The sequence below is a fragment of the Mesoplodon densirostris genome, chromosome 15 (assembly GCF_025265405.1).
Source record: "Mesoplodon densirostris isolate mMesDen1 chromosome 15, mMesDen1 primary haplotype, whole genome shotgun sequence".
Lineage (NCBI taxonomy): Eukaryota > Metazoa > Chordata > Mammalia > Artiodactyla > Ziphiidae > Mesoplodon > Mesoplodon densirostris.
Window position 1 is genome coordinate 30,436,784 of NC_082675.1, and position 20,840 is coordinate 30,457,623.

At 41.2% G+C, this 20,840-nt stretch overlaps 1 protein-coding gene across 1 annotated transcript in view; it reads right to left on the reverse strand.

Annotated features, from left to right (window-relative positions):
• Positions 1 to 2,536: 2,536 nt before the first annotated feature.
• Positions 2,537 to 20,840, reverse strand: part of VAPA (VAMP associated protein A) — a 41,951-nt gene continuing 23,647 nt past the window's right edge. Inside the window, exons 5-6 of the mRNA XM_060118599.1 lie at positions 9,095 to 9,268; positions 2,537 to 5,810 (exon numbers count right to left, since the gene is read on the reverse strand). Of these exons, the coding sequence (XP_059974582.1) occupies positions 5,652 to 5,810; positions 9,095 to 9,268 (333 nt within the window). The 3' untranslated portion in view covers positions 2,537 to 5,651. The remainder of the gene's footprint in view (positions 5,811 to 9,094; positions 9,269 to 20,840) is intronic.

The following is a 20,840-nucleotide window of genomic DNA, read 5'->3' on the forward strand; positions in this document are numbered from 1 at the left end:
ATTTCCCTAAATTTAAATCAAAGTAGCTTGATACACACCCTCATACATTTATCTATTACATATTGCACATTTAAGGATACACACTTTGGATGAAAATAGTACACAATGAAAAAGCAAGTTTGCCCCCAAAACTACATTAAACTCTTTATGTATCTCCTGACAAACCTCTACTTCTTGAAACATGGAATGTACTAAAATGAGTAATTCTTATTGCTCAGGAATGTAAAATAGACAATTACTTGCAATTGCAACTCTCCATAACTTTTTCGAACTTAACTGTCAATAATTTCTCTCTCCCAAAAAAAGATCTATATTTTTTCTCAAGGTCCTTAAGTGTGTACATTACCTGACATCCTTTGTTCTCTGTAGGATTACAAAGAGTATCAAGATTTTAGACCATGAATTATCAAATCCCACACACTTGCCTTAAATAATCATTAAATCTTTAAGGACCATATACAGAAAAGACTGAGGTCACACTCTGCTCTCCAGCCTTGAAGGTTACATAAACCAATGAGTTCCACAGCCCCCTTCTTTTATTATAACGTTAATAAAAGTTGTTTAGTTATGCTCATACTGGTTTTATTTAAGAGCTGAGATTGCTAATGGCCAGTTATTTCTTCTCACTTCTTTGGTAGATAAAAGCAAGAAAAAAAGTCTTAGAAAATCTAGGGCCACAAGTTTCCACCAAGAAATGTTACAGTCGGCCCTCTGTTATCTGTGGGCTTCGCATCAGTGTATACAGGGGGGCTGACTGTACTCAGCCATTTTATACAAGGGACTGGGCATCCCTGGATCTTGGTTTCCACGGTGAATCTTGAAACCAATCCTCCCTTGGTTACAGAGGGACAACTGTACTGTCTTTACAGTGAATCAAAGGCATCACAAAAGGACCACACTAGAGACAGTACCTGATTTGGACAGGATAGAAAGCATCTCCTCTGCGTGGTAGATTACAGTGGTTAAGAGCCTGTTCTCTTATGACCAGACAATCGGGATCCAGAGCCTGTGCTGTTCCCTAAAGTTGTGTAAACCTGAGCATACCTAACTTCCCTAAACCTGTCTGCTCGTCCCCTACTAAGGAGATAAAAACAGTACCTATATCACAGGATCCGGGGGAAGATTATGACTTGACATAAAACTAACACCTGGCACACTGGGATAAGCATCTTGAAGACCATTTCATGCTTTGAGAAACACACAATGGGTGAAATAAATTGCTTAGGTGGGCAATCACTTCGGGTGTCTGCTAGCAAAGTGGTAATTAAAGCTCAACCCCACATTTCTGAAATCATTTATTTTTGCACAGACAGCTCAGACCTGTTTGCAAGCAAAAACCCTTTACTGGTGTTCTAGCAACGCTAACTTCACAAAGACAGTTCTTGCAATAAGCAACCCCTCAAGCTGATTCCCGCAACTTAGTTTTTTAAAAAGATTAACATACAAAGTACTCTGAAAATGCCAGGTTCCCTACATTACAGGACTTAAGTCTTACTTGAACCTACTTGGTATCTTGTCTTTTGGCATTTAAAAGCCTCTAAAGCAGTTGTCTTGGCTGCAGATTAAAATGACTGGAGCTTAAAAACAAATAACCGAGCTGGGTCTCCACCCCCGACCAATCTTCAGGCAGTATATCTGCAGGTACCGTCCAAGTGTCAGGATACTTTCTGGAGCGCAACACACGTGTTAACACACGCTGTAGCTGCATACCACCACTAAAATCTAGCATAATGAATGGTTATCTTAGTAGTTCCCTGCACCTTTTTTCAAGGTGGGTGTTACATATAGGAACAACTGGAAAACAAGAAACGCAGTTTTAAAACAAGAGAAATGTGGTAATAGGAGTGTACGCGTAATGAGAAAAAGAATTACCTGGCCAATAGAGCTTTACATTGTAAATAAAATGTTCATAACCTTACGGTCACAAACATGATCATAAAAATATTTTAGGATCATAAAAAGTACTTTTGCAGTCACTTATACTTGGTTTTCAATAAACCAGAGAAAGCAGATTAAAATTTTTTAAAAAGATACAAGGTTGTATGTAATTTGATTATGCTTAAAGAGCACCAGTATTATAAGGAAATAAATGTTCACAGACACCGATGCAGAGTTTAGCATTTTTTTATAAACTGTTTTCTGAATTCCCTAAGATGCACACATCATTATTTCTAAAAGCAGAAATGTAGGAAGCTAGAACTTTCTTTCCCTTCAAGGATGATGTTCAAACATCTCTGCACCAGTTCCTACAGGGTGGGCATTCCCAAGAGGCCACTGTTCCTGCATAGAACTCTCCAGAAGCACGGCTTCTACCAAGGTGGGATCTCAAGTGTGGAACTGAAGCAGGTGTCCCCATGTCCTACCAAAAAGCCCTTAACTTCCAGGTCACTAAGAAAAGACTACCCCGCCAGCGGGACCCGGGTCCCAGTGAATGGCTGTTATTACCTGATAGAACATAAATACACACACCACCATAGTCTTCTGTGGAAATCAAATTCTTTTTTGTTGCTTTTCAGAAAGGAAAATGACACTTCACCACATTTTTAAACAGTTTATTTAGTCACACAATAGTTTATTTTCCTTTGAAAGCTAGAATATGAAGATCATTTATTCACCTTATTTTGTTGTTTTTCCATTATCGTAAAACTGGTCTTTCCCTAATTCTCCTAAAGGTGGATTTAAAAAAAATCTATGCACATACCAAAATCACTGAAAGGAATGTGCAAAGCTCTGGGAAAGCTAGTACTTGAATGTTTTCAAACTGGCATAAGATTAAAATTGGGGGATATACCCTATAAGGAACTATATTTTTTATCTTATTGATAAAGGCTGTTTTCAAAGTGGCATATTTTAAACTAAGATAACTGAAGGAGAAATTAAGAATATTATTTTTCTCTGACGAGAACCTCCGAATTTGATACATATTTTTTCCAAGTGTCATTTCTTCTTCTTTTTTAAGGTAACATACTGCAGACTCAGAATACAATTCTTAAATTTGTCTCTTGCAAATACAAGAATGGGCAAAATTAAGGTACATTAGTTATAGAAAGAAGGAAGGAAGGTAGTGCATTTAGTGTCAGATAAGAACTTAAAGGCCTTATAGTTACTTGGTTGTGGCTTCAGAGATGGCAACAGTGTATTTCCCTCATGCTGACATTCACAAGTAAGCAGGCAGACAAAGCAAAACTTTCTTAACATGTAAGTGTAAGGAATGAAGACGAACAGTTTGATCTACATATTACCAGTCAATTAATACAGTTGGACTCTGTCGGTAGTAAAATAATTTGATATTTCATACAGCAGTTAAGAGTCTCCTGAACAGTCGGAGCATGTCCTGCTACATAAAGCAGTAAAGAAGCCCATGTGTACTTTATTTTGCAGACAACACCCAGACTACATTCTAGCTCAAGACCAACCACTGCATTATGCATCTTGTGAAATGCCTACCTAAAAATGCATTTATTTATTACCAATTGGGAGGGGGGATTTCTAGCCTAAACACTGAAACCAGACAGGTGCATGAGACTATTCCACAGCTGCCTGTGGTACAGTCTTATGACAGGAAATCTCACACTCTGAGCATCTTACGTCCACTATTCAGTCCTATCAAATTGGGGTACATCTTTTTCTACAAAGTTACCAGAAACAGACACTGAGCTAGAGTCAGGAGAGCAGCTTTCAGGTCCAGCCCTGACTCTGCCCTTGTGAGACATGAGGAAAGTTCTCTGAGCTCTCGCAAAGGCCTCAAATCCCTCAACTATAAAACAAAGAGGCTGAACAAAATGAACTCTAAGGAGCATTCCCATAAAACGGGCTTCTACTAAGTTTTTGAGAACTTAAATTGTTTAAAAACTGATAGCTATGAAATCTCAAGCCTGATGCTCATCACCGGTAATGTTGATTATAGAAAGAGACTGAAGCCAAGGAATTAGTGATTCTGCACGGACGGGACGGAAATGCAAGGCTTGCTGGCATGCTTTTCCCAGGTAGCAGAGTGGGAAGGAGCTTTTACAGTGACTGCGCCAGGCGGCACCTGCAGCACGTGCGGGGAAGACGTGCCCTTGTGCTTAGTTACTCTTGCACTCAAGAGGTTTTCTAGAAGATAACATACAGCGCAACACCACAGTACACGGGCTCTGACGAGTTCAAAACATACTTGAAATGAAAATGCAACCAAAATACTTCAGAGCATCTCACTCCATTATAAAAGGTACACACAGACCTGGGGCCAACATACTTCACTGCACCATGTCAAGTCCCAGAGTCCAATTTCCCTTTCAAATATAAGTGCATCTTTCACAAAACCAACACCTATTTTCAAAAATCAAAATTCGCTTGTATTAGACTGTACTTAGTAGAAAAAGTGAATCTATTTTTTCTGGTTCCAAAATTTTCTATGCCAACACAGATGAACTAGATGAGACATAAGACTAAGTACAGGAAAGTATGCCAGGCCCTGTCATGCGTTTATAGTGCAAACACATTTCACGTGGTTGATGCAGAGAACTGCAAAGGATAAGGTCATTTTGCACAAAGGAGTTCCCAAGGTTTACTCAGTAATACCAAATTTCCATAATGGAAATTACTGTGTGTGTCAAACTGGACGGGGAAAAACCTACTTTTAACTATTATTATGAAATGTTATAAAATAAAAGGAATTCTTAGGCTGGTCAAAAAGCAGTGACTACAATCAAGGAGAATTAGTCTTTCTTGAGAAGACACTAGAAGAACCTATTAAGAATAGGATAAATTAAACACAAAAGAGCCACAGGGCAGACATGTAAACTGACTGAAATTACAGCACTTTTATACTCATGGTATTTGCTTGTTTTATATTATCTTGAGGACAAATGGATTATGATCTTCCAAAATTCCAAAAATGGCCTGAAATTTTATCAATTCCTTTCCTTAAAAGAATGAGGACTTTGAACCACAAATACTCTAATATCCGCAAGGGTTTCCATGAGATAAATTATGCGTTTTAAAACCCAGATCACCACACAGCACACTCCCTGGCATCCCGTCTAATGACACAACAAACACAAGCTATCGAGCAAGAATCTGTTAACAGTTTTATTATTTTTGTGTTAAATATCATGGGACAGGGTTGGAAGGATGAAAAACTCGGTCAACAACTGCCTCACAAGGGATAAGAAAAATTCTGCCATGATATTAGCAAAGGTAAAGGAGAAAATTTACACTGTTAAGAGGCACCATTTCCCCACAGAATACCTCTTGGCATTTCCTGAATGAGTGGGATTAGCAATCTAAATAAATCATATTTCAAGAGGTAACAGCAACAGATAAAATTTAAAGGGATTATTAAAATAACATTTACAAGACTCTGAACAATTCTTGAACTCTTATTAAAACCACAAAGAAAGAACAATTCTTTATTTATGAATTTCATAAAGGACTGAATGTGCAATGACACCTGCTAGGGATGGTCTGGTGACATTCACGCTGCCTGGGAGCCCAACACTCTGCTCTTACTGTGTTTCTAACCGTGAGACTGTTACAGGCGAGGCCTATATGACGCTGTACACACAAAGAATGGTCACCGTGGGCCACACTACCAGTGAGATGGTAGGTAAACAAATCTTTTTCTGGTCAAGAGAAAAAAAAAGAAATAGCACTCTGCATGCTTCACTCTACAAGATGAATTTCCCTAGAAAGAATCCAATGAAAATGGCTGCAATTACAACAAGAAGTGAAGGAAGAGGACTGGTGACGTTATCTCTGAAGGATGCAGCTGAGGTGGATCCAGGTTTATCCGAATGTGCTACCTTTCTGAGCCTTAAGCCTTCATCCTAGAAAAAAATATATGCACAAAAAGAGGTTTTAAAAACAAATATTCATAAGACTAGTGAGCTACAAATATACAGACAGAAAGCAGGTCAGTATGCATGCGACTGGAGGCAAGAGCAGGGACGAGCTGCTACCCAGCCTAAGGAAACTTTCTAGGGTGATACAAACAGTCTAAAACCTGATTCCAGTGATGGCTGCACATTCCATAAATTTACTAAAAAAAAAAAAAAATCACTGAATTGTACACTCCCAACAGGTGTCTTCACGGAATGTAAATTATACCTCAATAATGCTGATTTTAAAAACTAGAGCCAAGAAATATACTTCAAAAAACTGAACTATCAGGGCTTCCCTGGTGGCGCAGTGGTTGAGAGTCTGCCTGCTGATGCAAGGGACACGGGTTCGTGTCCCGGTCCGGGAGGATCCCACATGCCATGGAGCGGCTGGGACCGTGAGCCATGGCCGCTGAGCCTGCGCGTCCGGAGCCTATGCTCCGCAACGGGAGAGGCCACAACAGTGAGAGGCCCGCGTACCACAAAAAAAAAAAAAAACAAGTATCAGTTACGGTTGTATTTACACGGAAGGAAAAATCCCACTAAAATTAATACAATTAAAGAAGAATCCTACGCGCGCACATTCCCCAAGGTGGCCGACAGCATCTTCACACTGGGCTCCATCAGCCAAAGACCACCAGAAACAAAGTTATGTCATTAGTCTGACCCGCCGCAAGCAGGGCCCTACACAGCAGAGCGCAGGGAAGAGATAGGACTCTACAGGACTGGGGAGGGGGAGTGCAGGATGGAATTTAAACGCAGCATTTCAATGTGCTCAAAGCAAAGCAGGAGGTCTTTGTGTAAAAGGGTCAGCACCAGAGTCTGCACTGTAGAGGAGAGACAGAATCATTTCCTTGAAAACTACAAATACAACAGGAGTGGGATGCTGTAGGCAGAGCCCTGCACCTGAGGGTCTGCACCTGGACCAGAAAGGGAGGCCGCTTCTCTGCCATCACAGTGACTCCCATCCTCCAGACCAGGTGGCTGCTCCGTGCTGACTGACACAGCCTCACCCAGCGAAGTTTCTGACAGTCAGTCTATGACTTTAGGGGACCAGGTTTCTCAGTAGCAGGGCAGCAGTCACTCTAAGCAGGAGGTTGTTATGACACTTACCAGCTGCAGAATGACCTTGGGGAAAATACTGACACCGGTTTACCTAGGCAGCTGGCTTTACCTGGTCCATCGTCCCAACCAGATGAATACGGGGCGGGCTTTCACCTCCTCAGCACAAGCTCCTTTTTACTTTCTCACACTGATTCATTCCTCTAGTGTGTTCACTAATAACACCCAGTGGAAGAGTGCACCTGATGTCATGCTGTTTTATTTGCATGTCTGGATTTTCTGAGGGTTTGCGGGTTTGGGTCTTCTTCTGATTAGTCCCGTGTGGACAGAACAATGATGCTCAGTCCCGGCAAGAACTTTAAAAGCTACTCCAGGTGATTCTGCCTCACGGGGTCTCGGGAGGGCCTGAACATGTGTGTTTAAGAGCTCACGGCAGATTCCGACGCACAGGCTGGATGAAGAAGGCCAGGGCTGCGGAACGTAACGGGCAGTGATGAGACCCCTCAAGGAAGTCAACCTGGCAACCAGCGATGATGGGCCTTAGTGTGAACTGTTAAAGGTCCAGAAGTTGACTCTGTAAACCAGTGGTCTTCAAGGTTCTTTTGTTTTCTCTTTTAAACAGCAGAACGCTTTTTCAAATAACATCTGAACATATGAACGTTAGTCTATAAAGAGTCGGGACCGGGAATCAGTCTTATCACCTATCTCCCCAGCCCGGCCCGACCCAGGCACTTCTCCCTCCCAGCCAGGCGACGGGCCGTGGCTCTCAGTACACTGAGGGGTACATCTTCTATCACGTACAGGACTGAGGAAGTCATGGCACATAAAGGAAAAGTAACAAAAAACAGCACCCTTAAAACTCCACAGGGCGTGGGTGTGGGTGTAACATGAGACCACCTCTCCACTCTCCAGACAGGCGCTGGGGGCAGGGGCCTCTGCGGCGGGGCTGTGGAACAGGAAGAAATAGCCAGAAAAGCCGTCTCAGCACACATCAAGCCAAGACATAGTGCCTTTGATTCAGAGTGTAGTTTCCACAGGCTATGAAATAATCAGATGTAGATTACATCCCACAATTTAGCTTATTTACTTTAAGTACATTTTAGTATCAATACTATCTACTTTGACATGAAAAGCTTCAAACAAAGCCTCAAAAAGCAACTTAAAGGTCTTCAGGTCTTGAAATATTAGTAAACTCCACACTATCCCACAGCCCACTGCTCACTCACTCAAATGTGAATGAATACTGTGCACGTGTGCTGTGAACGCAGAGGCGGTGAACACAGCCCTGCCTCCTAGACACCCCAGCCCGCTGGAGGGAGACGGACAAATGGGAGCCGGAAGAGGTAAGCGGTAGCCTGGAAACAGAGGAGGCAGCATTCCAAGACTGTTTCTCTTTTCTTTTCAGGTGAAGAGAGTCCCAGAAAAGGTCATACTGACAAGGTGAAGAGAACCGAGCACCATGAGACGTGTGTGCATGTGTGCATGCCACGTGGGCAGGGACAGGGCGCCGGGCCGCCCTTGGAGGGAAGTGCTCCTGCTACAGCAGAGGAGGCTCCTCCAGGACCCCCAGCCCAGTGCTGACCGACACGACCCGGAGAGGCACTTCCAATGGGTGCCCTACACGGAGTTTTAAATTTTCTAACAGCACATTTAAAAAGGTACAGAAAATTGGCAAAACTTTAATGATATACTTTATTCAATCCAATATAACCAAAATATTATTTCAACATGTAACAATACGAAAAAAAAAGAGTTTTTTGGTTATTTTTGGCACTATGTCACTCACAGCACATCTTAATTCCAACTAAGCACATTTCAAGCACCCTGGACAACGGGTGCCAGTCTGCGGACAGCACTGCTGCAGCAGGTGACAGGACCAGGGCCCAGAATGCGAAGGCTGCACAAGCGAGAGAGGAAGCCAGCAAGGCCACGACCAGACCCCAACAGCCAGGCCAGCTGCTGGGAAGGGAGCACGGGACAGAAGAAGCCACCGCCAAAGTGTAAGAAGAGGCTGGCGGGGAACCAAGGCCAGGACAGAAGCAAATTGGGGAAAAGGAAAAAGAACTGAAAAAGGGTAAATGTAAAAGCTGACAGACAAAATGGCCCAACAACGTTCACCTCCCCGCTGCCTTCACTGCAATCAAGTTCCTTTCCCAGGAGCGAGCACTTACTCTCAGGTGTCGGTTTTCTTCCGATAGCTTCATCATCTCTCCCTGGAGCCTCTTGCACTCTTCCATGAGCTTCCTCGTCTCAGTATCATTGAGGGAAACACTGTGTGGCTTTGGCACGGGCCCGTCCTGCTTCGCAGCGTTCAGGGGAACGGCTTTGCTGGGTTCCATGTCGTTCTGCAGCACAAAGACAGCGGGCGGGGCGTTTTTCAACTAACTCTCCTTACAGGTTTTTCAACGACTTACACTCCAAACATCCATCTCCAAGAAATTATTTACATGCAAAGTTTTGACAGTTTTCAATTTCATTATTTAAAAGTTTTTTAAATACCCAATGCCTGGTCATCTGTGAACAACTGCACAGGACGACAGCAGTAAACACCAGCAGTCAGCAAGGTCAAAGCAGGCGAACCACCCCTCCTCTGCGCCCGCCACCCTGTGCACTTACCTCCACCAGAGCACTGAGCACACAGCCCAACACTGTACTTTTGGTGTGTTCTTTCCTACAATGCTTCAAAGCCTGGGTAAAGCAAGAGCCATTCCTCTTTGCATTTACCCCTAAACCCAGCACTGTGGCCAACAGTAGTTACTCAGTAAGTATGCTGAGTGACGCCAACCAAAATCCAAACATGAAGTTCATTTTCAGTGCTCTGATTCTGCAATTCAAATGGGGTTCTGGAGGGAAGGGGGGATGTTATTGCAAACACGCAATGAAATCAGGAGACTACCTAAGAAAAACATTTGGAAGAAAACCTAACTTCTATTCATGGGAAAAAATAACTGAAGGATATGAGCACCGAAGGGGAGATGATGAACACAAACATGTATCATAGGGAAAAAAAGAGGGGAGGGAGTCCACTTCACGACTTTAAACTCAAATACAAACGATCCCTTCAAATCATTAGTAACACTACCTGCTTTAACTCATGAAACTCAACATGGAACCACAGTGGTACTCAGGCACCTTTAAAATTGTGAGCCCCCAAATCTTAACTCCTGCCAGCACTCACCCATTGGAACTAGTGGCAAAGGCGTGGAGAGAAAGGCACAGGGAAGGGCCTAAGCGTCCCTGAGCCTCAACTCAACACCCATCCACCGGAGTCTCATCTCTGCCTTCACAAGCTCCCTAATAGGACTAGCACAGTTCTTGTCTTTAATTAGAATTTTACTTGCTAAAAATTTAACTTTTCAAAAAGAAAGGTATAAATCGCTTTATTCAGATATAAACTTCTAACAAGAACATTTCCAAAATCAACTTTATGGCATTTTCCACAGCACTCATCAGGAAGATTTAATTATAGGTCACACACCTACCACAGCATCCCAGCTCCTGAATTTACTTTCAGTATAAACAGGGACAAAACTAGTATTTCGTATGAAGGGGCTGTGATTTGATCGCCATTGTCTAAATCCATGTAAAAATTAGTAGTACTGTACCGAGGTTCCAGTCATCATCCAGATTTTCCCACTTCTCTTCAGAAGCGTCCCCGCCGTGACGGGTTCTAGGAAGCCTGCTTCACCATCCGGCTCTGTGCTTCCTGTGCGAGCCTCTTGCTCTCCACTCTGTCCTCCCCGTCCCAACCAATCTCATCGTACTGTTACAAATCCCGTTTCAGATGTTTTTGCTCTCCACCAATTTCTTTTCCTATTCTTTTCCTTAACAGTAATTAGAATTCATTTCAAAATGACTTCTCAAGTGTGCACTTTCCAACCTAGAACTAGTCCAGCTTCTGGGAACCAGAATGGCACATGGCCTTCTGTGAAGACGAACAGTCAACATGGCAACTCAGCAATCTTTAGGTTTGGGGGAAAATATCACTCATACCAGAAAATTGACTAAGAAATTATGAGGAGATACAAAAGGCCAAAAAGTGAAGACAAAAAAAATTAGAATGAGGAATCATCAAACTCTTCACAATTGGCTTTTTATTTTTAAACAGATTCTTGAAATTCCAGAAAATTGAGAATTACGAGAGGGAGAAAGGGAATTACCTCCCATTCTCTCATCAACCTAAAATAACTATTATTTATATATTCTCTTCCAATATTCTCTTTCATATGCATATTTTATAAAATCAGCATACATGATTTTAATCTTTACATTTATATGTACATCTTTTAATTATCATTTTAAATGACACAATGTCATTAAATATTCTATTCTGTGCCTTACCAAAATTACTTCAACATTTCACTCTTGTTAGACATTTGATGGGTAGCTTCCCACTCTGGGATTTTAATTAACATGTCAATCAGTATCTTCTCATGGTGGCAGAATTAGATTTCTCTTTTTATTGAAAATTTTCCTTAATGTTGATATATTGCTTTTACAAGAAAAAGGAGAAGAAATGTCATAACCAATCTGTGGAGCATAAATGTTAAGACGAGAGTGCAAACGATAACAGTGAAGCCTAAACACTTGTCCAAAGTAAGCCAAGCAAGTCACAAAACAGTCACACTGAGTAAACCCACTTACCCCATGTGCTCACGACCATTTAGGCCCCTACAAACCCGGCAACATACAGAGCAGAGGCAAAAAAATCTAATTTATTGATTAATTAATTAATTAAAGTAGAAGCATGTATAAGCTAACTGGGCGGTGGTTAAAGGGGGTGGGGTGGGGGGAGAGTCACAGGTGTGGAGACAAGCTGGGGAGCCTGGTGGGAACACTAAGGCTGCTGAGACAGCTACAGGCTTCCCATCAGGAGCGCCACGGTGAGGTGTGGCTCCAGGAAAACAGCGTGTTCCTTGAGAGCTGCTTCAGACTGGTCCCGAAAGAGGAGACTGGCTGTTCTGAGAACCATGGAACAAGCAAACTGGAGGGACTTGACACGCTCTGACTCTGAGGCAGCTGAGGGGTGACACTGCACGCACATTATATCTAACACTGCAACTCAGAACAGACTCGACGGTCAGGCCATGGTATTGAGATAAGAGAAGACACGGTATCTCGTACATTTTCCACTCTTTTATATTATTTAGCCTACCTACAGTAATCTCCCCCATCTATAAGTTGAATTTACTTCTGCACTTTTTTTTAAACAACCTTTAGAATTTCAGTTCCAATATTCTAAATTATTCCTTTTGGGGGTAATTAGAAAAAGCGAGGACTTTGGGACTGTTCAGAAAAGGAAATGTAAGTACAAGGCAAATTCGGTTTTTGCATTGAAGCCTTGGGAAGGACAAAGGAGCCAAAGAATGTAAACACGAGGCTACATTCTCGTGACTCCTGTTAAGAGTAAGGGATCAAGTGTATTGGCCAAGAGCCACAGCAGGAAACTGTCAGAAGGCCTGAGTAAGGCCTTAACTGGGAAGAGGTAGTATTTGAACAATAAAGTTACCAAAGATATATTTTCACTCTGAACAACCCACTTACTCTTTTTCTCTAGGATCATGATTCCCAGAAGTAAATAACTAAAATCACAAAATTTTAAAAGTATCAGACATTTAGATAAAGGATCAGGTTTTGTTTAAGCCTTAGTATACACATTCCCTGCAAAGCCAAATCAAATTATCAGCAGCCTGTTCAAACTGTGGGGTTCCCAGAGTTCCCAAGAAGCAGGAAATGAGAAAGGGAATCATACAGCATCCAGGACACCACCAGGAGGTCACTGTCATCTACTGATGTGCTGGCATTGTACTTGAGTGAATGTTAAGTGTACACACACACGCATACACACACACACACACACACACACACACACACACGGAGACATGAATAAATTCAAATATGACTTAAGATCTTTAAGGCTTTTGCCACAAATTCTCCTACCCTGGGGCACTGTAAATAACTAACAATGACAGTTAAAGAAGGGTTACTATTATTTGTACTGGAGAAGAAAACATAAAGCAGTAATCTCATTCATCTTTTTTTTATATATAAACACAAATACTTGCCTGGAGAGTGATATTCACCAGCTCCCACCTTTACTGCTACACCTGCTGGTCTGTTCACATTTTTTTTAGAGGATGTTCCCCAAATCTCAGTGACAGGGAAAATTATACCAATTTCATAATAATGTTCCCACTTACATTTGTCCTGCTCACTACTGAGATTTTATTAAGTGTGGTAATTTGTTGTTTTAGAACAGAATAGTTTGTATGCCTGGTTTTTAAGTGATTGTGGTTCTACTGTAATTTTAAACATAGTTGACATTTTCAACTCTAATTCCTTCACAACACACTCACAATAAACACCTCGTACGTGCTGGGTGACCACATCACCATAACCAGTGACACTGGCAGACTTGTCTTATCTGTTAGCTCCCTGAAACAAACCTTCTGTTTCTCCTGTTTGAACACACTGAGTCCCCTGGGCTCATTCTTTGCGCTATAACTGGCAGGTGCTACAACTGTGCTGTTGATGCTGCTCGGCGGAGCGACAGCCAGGGCCGGCCCCAGCGAAGCAATACCCTGAGGTGCAGGGGAAACACATTCTCAGATTCACACCAAGCTCTGACTTCTCCTGCGTGGGACTGGGAATGACTAACACAGAAATCATTAGGTTCTAAAACAATCACCTTATTCCATAAAGATGTGTTACACCTAAGCAATAATAATAATAAATAATAGCTATGTTAAAGCAAAAAATACAACATTTCTCAACTTTTTCTATTAATTAGCTATTAATAGAAACTTGTATTATGTTCACTAACTAAATGTAGAAACCTTATTAAACTTAAGCCAGCCTCACGCTGTCCTAGAATGAGTACCTTCTCTTAATTTTTGTTACTACTCAATACTTGTCAGTACCTGAAGAACAAGCACTTCATATTTTCTTACCTTTGCTAACACTCTAACTGAACAATGTTTAAGTTAAATGAATTTTTTCAAGGGTTCGAAAATTGCAATGATTTATAAACCTCTCCTGTATTCAACGACACCCCTCCCCAAACACACCCCACACCCCCACTTACTCCCCAGGATCAAGAAACAAAGACACACAGAACATTCTAGTATTCCATTAGTATCTCCACAGTGCTCTTCCTATCTTCTCTAATTCCTTTAATACACATAAAAATAATACGATACAAAAAGGTTGGAGCAGACTCTGAAATAATACTCACTGAGGGCTTCCCTGGTGGCGCAGTGGTTAAGAATCCGCCTGCCAATGCAGGGGCACGAGTGCGATCCCGGGCCCGGGAAGATCCCACATGCCACAGAGCAACTAAGCCCATGCGCCACAACTACTGAGCCTGCACTCTAGAGCCCACAAGCCATAACTACTGAGCCCGCATGCCACAACTACTGAAGCCCGCACGCCTAGAGCCTGTGCTCTGCAATGAGAAGTCACAACAAGGAGAAGCCCGTGCACCACAACGAAGAGTGGCCGCCGCTCGCCGCAACTAGAGAAAGCCCACGCACATCAACAAAGACCCAACACAACCAAAAATAAAAACAAACAAAAAAAGTACTTACTGATATCCAGGTCATTGTACATAACTAAGACAACTCCAACTTACTTAATAATGCACTGTCCCCAATCTGTTCTTTGTCTCAACAGAAAATAATGTGTATTTCATTACAAAAAGTCTTTATACATAGGACCCCTGAAATTCCCTATTCTTAACAGTCCTTCAGGCTTCATTATGACAAGTATTTTTCCCTAGGAAATATGTCATTAACAGGTGTTAAATGGAGGGTATAAATGAAATGTAATATTTTTTTAAATTTGGAAAATATCAAGTAGAGTTGGTGGCCTAAAATAAACCAAAAAAATTTTTTTATTTCAACATAAAGAACTGAAGAGGTTATAAAACATCATAACTAACAAGTTAATTAAAACCACACTCAATCCTAAAAAAAAAACACAACCACTAACTGGACATTAGATTTCATAATATAGAGTTGATAATAACTAAAAGAGCTAATAATTCACAGAACTCCAGTTTGTAAAATATAAAGCAGTCAACACTCCAGTATCATCTGCGTCCAGCTATCAACAACCCAGGGAATGTGCTGAGCGGCTCTCAGTAGTAGCCCTGAACATAACTCATTTGAAGACTGTGGGCCATTACCTTACTGAAATGCATCCAGTCAAAGACCTGCTGTCCCCGAGTACTAGGGGGACCACACACCTTAGTGCCTAAGGGCACTAATGCCTGTTGTCCAGAAATAACTGTTAATAGTACCTCTTTTTATTCTAAAATAAAAGGGTTCTTGGACTCCTAGGTCATTCTATGTATGATCCAAATCAGAGAGCTATTTTCCAAAAAGAAGCCCGTATTCTAATGATGGTTCCAAATAAATTAGGACTGTTTTATCACAAAAATGATCTCTTTAAACCATAAAAATAAAAACATGGACTCAACCACCATACTTCTAAAGCTGGCACCTTTCTTATCCCACAAGAGACTAAAAAAACTTCAATCATTTTCTGAGTTATATATTCAGTATCAAGGTCCTAAAAAACCTAAAGAAATCAACAAAATAATAACACAGCCGTTTCCAACTGTCTTTAGAAACAGTAAATGCCCAAGAACTAACAGCATACCTAAAAAGATCCAGATCCTCAAACAGGTAAGGTATACTTACATAATATACTTAACTGCCTGTCTACTTCTTTTGGGGACTCGGGAAGGCGGGTGAGGAGCTGCGGGCAGGGGTGAGAGTGGGATGGGGTACCTAACATAAGAAACACTGAATCAACAGCACGTTTTGCTACCTGCTACCTGCTACCTACACCAACTCTGAGAAGAAAGTATCAATAACCATGATAGCTATTGTGCTATCTAACTGCTTTGGATGCTAACCAAATTTTTCTAAGTTGATTACTAAAGATCATAAGTTCTGATGAGCAACTCTTTGGAGTAAATGTGTAACTGAACATGGGCTTCTCCACTGCTCTGAACACTAAGGCTGAACATAAGTACATGTGCCATCTGGAGAGAGCTGTGTATTAAAGTTGTCACCAGCAACTTAGTTAAAAACTAAACTGAAGTTTGCTTAAATTAACGAACTTTTTAAAACATATTTTGACAAACAAACTAAAATAAATAAGGGGTCAAACCATGTCACTACAGGAATTTACTAACAGCAATCATGACTATATAAACTAAAAAATATATTTTGTACTCTACTTCTAAAAATACAGGCTACCAACAGTTCTCATATTTCTGTGAATCTTCCACATTTAGAAGTGTGTTTTCCTTGAATAAGGGCGTTTCATCTTTAATCAATTTGTGTAGTCAGGATTCAGCTTCATATGGCATCTTACCAACTTATCTGTAGTAAACTGACAAATTTTATCTAGGTTAAACACTACTCAATGATGCCCTAATTTCCTAACAGACAAAGTTCATACTAAACTGAAGACAGACATACAGAAAAAGGATATTAAGTAATTTTGTAACTGTATCTATGGATACTAGAAAGAAACCAGTATGTTAGAGATACTATGGTCTTTAAGCAGTTTCATCAACTTCATCTGAAGACAATACTAAACCGGAAATGGCAAGATCCCATTAGGGTCTTACCAACAGGGTTTTATTACCACATGAATAAAGTATTAGAAAAGAGGTGTTTTATGTGCACGCGTGTGTGTGTGTGTGTGTGTGTGTATAAAAGGTTTCATCTTTAATCATTATAACAAATACACAAAAACTTTATATATTTTATACTATTATAAACACTCCAGATTTGGTTACTCTGAGGTTTCACATTTTCTGTAAAGGATGCGATGCAACAGTAAGCTGATGACTTGACAGGAAGTCACTAATCAACAATTCGGACAGCACCAGGTCTGTACCAGGCTGCGCCCACTTCAGTGATCCCTCAGTAATGGGGATTTCTCGTAGAACCTGCAGTTCAGCAGCTCCACGAGAATGCGTTTACACAGGAATGGCGTTTCCAAAAGTGTATTTTACAGAACACCTGGCATTCCGTGGGAAGGTAATTACATTATATGAAACAAAAAAGAAATACTAGGTTAATCAGATTTTCTTTATTCAGAGCCTTTAATGTGCAAATATGCAGTGTGCTTATTTATAGCGTTTTTCCAAACTCATTTGACCACAGAGCCCTTCCAAACCAACACATTCTGGCAAACATCGCTTCATAAAAACACACCTGTATTTCAGCCCTTCTTTTTAACATGCACATTAATCAATTAAGGCCACCTCTAGTATAGATACAAATATTTTTGCACATTTGAATTATATAAATCTGAAATACTGACATACTGAAATATTAAAAGTCTCATTTTATGTGCCAAACTTGAGATGTGAATTCAAACACTTAAAAATGTCCATCAAGAAGCATAACAGCAAAGCTAAGAAGCCATATGAGTTGCTATTCCAAGAGCACTGCAGCTGGTACACAAGAGGACCTGCCCATTCTTCTCAGTTAGTGTTGGATTTTACACAATTTCAATTATCCAAGAGCTTCAAGAACATAACCCAACCATTAAACACAATCACGACACCTCAAGAAATAAAAGGATGAGCATCATCTTATGTGATTTATGTGATGCCAATTTCACCATTAAAATTTTACCATTAAAAGTGCCTTCAACTGACAATCAGGCCTCCACTAGAATCTTGGCCAAAAGAATGGTTTGATAGGAATTCTCACGAAACTAAAAATCACTGTCTTACTCCCAGTGCCCAGCTGTGGTCTCGAAATACCACCTCCCACTGAAAGGACCCAGGGCTTGAAGAAATGTCTAATCCCAGGTCTGAGCCTGGAAGTATCTTAGACATGAAGGAAATTACCAAAGACTACTAAAGTGAAAGGACTCAGGAGCTGACTACTAGCCAATCTGAGCACCAATATGATAACTGCAAGGGACTGAAACAGTAGTAAGTTTAAGTAAGTTTAAGTCCATGAGTCTGTAACAACACGGCAAAGAGGGAAGGGGAGGAAAGGAAGGAGGACGGAAAGCTGACTGTACATCATCAGAGAGACACTGTAACCAACTCATTTTTTGAAAGCCTATAACTTAAGAGAAAGCTTTAGAACTCCACCATTGAATGAATCAGCAAGTATCAGATGAGCTCCAGTTACTCTCTAACTAATACAATGAAGCAGTAATGACAAAGTCACCACTACGCAACCTTGAATGAATCAATGGACTTAAACTGTATTTACTCACTCCCGACTGTACTGACATTTGGGGCTGGAGGATCTCTGTTGTGGGGACAGTCCTGTGCATTGTAGGAAGTTAAGCAGCATCCCTGGCCTCTACCCACTAGATGTCTGTAGACCCCTCTACGCTAGCTGTGACAACCAAAAATGTCTCCAGACATTGACAAATGTCCCCGGGGGGGGCAAACCATCCCTGGCTGGGACCACTCATCTACACACTGCACACCAACGGCTGCTAACTTCAAAACAAAAAAAAACAGACATTAGGTACCTCCCTGAGAGAACAGATAACCACCTACAAAGCAGTCTTGCCTCTCCCTCACCAGCAAAAATAAGCCTCAATTTAATCAAGTCTCTAGATCCAATGACAGGAAATACCAAAGACAGCAGAGAAGTTAAAAGATACCTGAAGGATGCAATCAGCAAAATATAGTCCGTGGGAAAGTCTACAGGACAAACTTGGTTTCTTTAATAAATAATTTACAAGAGAAAAACAGAGGGAATCTATAGATTAAGAGACTTAAGAAACATGTCATCCAATAGCAGTATGTGGACTTTATTTTGATTTCAAATCAAACAAACTGCAAAAAAAACAAATGTTTAGGGCTTCCCTGGTGGCACAGTGGTTGAGAGTCTGCCTGCCAACGCAGGGGACACGGGTTCGTGCCCAGGTCCGGGAAGATCCCACATGCCGCGGAGCGGCTGGGCCCGTGAGCCATGGCTGCTGAGCCCGCGCGTCCGGAGCCTGAGCTCCGCAACGGGAGAGGCCACAACAGTGAGAGGCCCGTGTACCGCAAAAAACAAACAAACAAACAAACAAACAAACGTTTAAATGACACTTGTGAGGCAAATGTGAATGCTGCCTGAATAGTCTGATATTAATGACATATTAAGCTTTCAAAGACTAATGATAGTATTCTCATTGCTCTTTTCTTCCTTTCCTTAAAGTCCTTATCTTTGAACGATATATACTGAAACAGTTACAGATGAAATTAATTATGTCTGAGATGTGCCTTAAAACAGTATGTGAGATAGGAAGTGGTGGGGTTTACATAAAATAAAATTAAGCATAAACTGGTCACTGTTAATAAAGCTGGCCTCAGGTTCACTGTACTGTCCACTTTTCTAGGTATTTAAAGTTTTTCAAAATAAACTGCTTCAAAAAATCGTTATCTTTAGCAAGTATTCCCTTTAATTGGTCAATAATAACTATACTGCAAGTCCAAGTAGTTCAATTAGTGCAAATACATTCTGCAGCCAGTGCATCCAGGCTCAGAATCGGATATTCTCTGGCATACTCTGAAATTACTGAACAGACTTTGAGTTACTAACAACCTGCTATGAAAAAGTTCCTGGACCAAACTACCTCTGCTCAAGCTCCAGGGTGTGGGGGAGGCTCTGGGATCTCCATACGGTATTTGTTCAAGCCCCTTAGCAGATGCAAAGCCACTTTGTTGGATTACTATGGGCTATGCCTATGTGTTAGGTACACCTACTACTCTCCTCTGTGAGGTAGTAAGATGGTTAGGCTCAACAAGCACAGTCATATAATTTCCATCAACTTCTGGTTTCGTGTCCAATCAGCAATATCAAATACTTGGCTTCCAGCCCTTTTCAGGCTATAATCTCAAATTGTCTGCTATCCAGAGCATAAGAGAAGCCCAGCTGAAAGACAGCTCTATGTTTATTAAATGACTGTAAAATTGGCATAAAACTCATAAAAGTGAGAAAATATCCAAAAGTGTTTTTAAAGTAAGTCAACCCTTATTCCAATGAATTCTACTTCTTGGCATACATCTGAAGGACATGAAAATACTATGTTGAAGAGATATTTACATTCCCATGTTCATACAGCAGCATTATCTACAACTGCCAAGACAAGGAAACAACCTAAGTGTCCATCAAGAGATGAATGGAGGGCTTCCCTGGTGGCGCAGCGAATGAGAGTCCGCCTGCTGATGCAGGGGATGCGGGTTCATGCCCCGGTCCGGGAAGATCCCACATGCCGCGGAGCGGCTGGGCCCGTGAGCCATGGCCACTGAGCCTGCGCATCTGGAGCCTGTGCTCCGCAATGGGAGAGGCCACAACAGGGAGAGGCCTGCGTACCGCAAAAAAAAAAAAAAAAAAAAAAAAAAGATGAATGGATAAAGAAGTTGCGGTATATATATACAGACTGGAATATACAGATACAATGGAATATTATTTCAGCCATTAAAAAAAGGAAATCCTGCCATTTGTGACAACATGGACGAAACTCTAAGGGCATTATGCTAGGTGAAATAAGTCAGAGAAAGACAAATACTGTATGAGCTCACTTATACATGGAATCTTAAAACAAAACAACAACAACAAAGCCCCAAACTTGTAGAAAGAGATCAGGTTTGTGGTTACCAGAAGCGGGGCACGGGGAGGAGGGACTGGATGAAGGGTGCCAGAAGGTACAAAACTGAAGATAAACAAGAACTGGGGATGTAATATACCACATGGTGACTCTAGCTAACACCACTGTTTGGTATATTGACAGTTGTTAAGTGAGCAGACCCTAAGAGTTCCCATCAGAGGGGGAAAAACTTTTTTTTCTGGTAGCTATGAGATGGTGGATGTTAACTAAACTTACTGTAGTAATCATTCCACAATATATGTAACACTAATGTTTATGCTGACA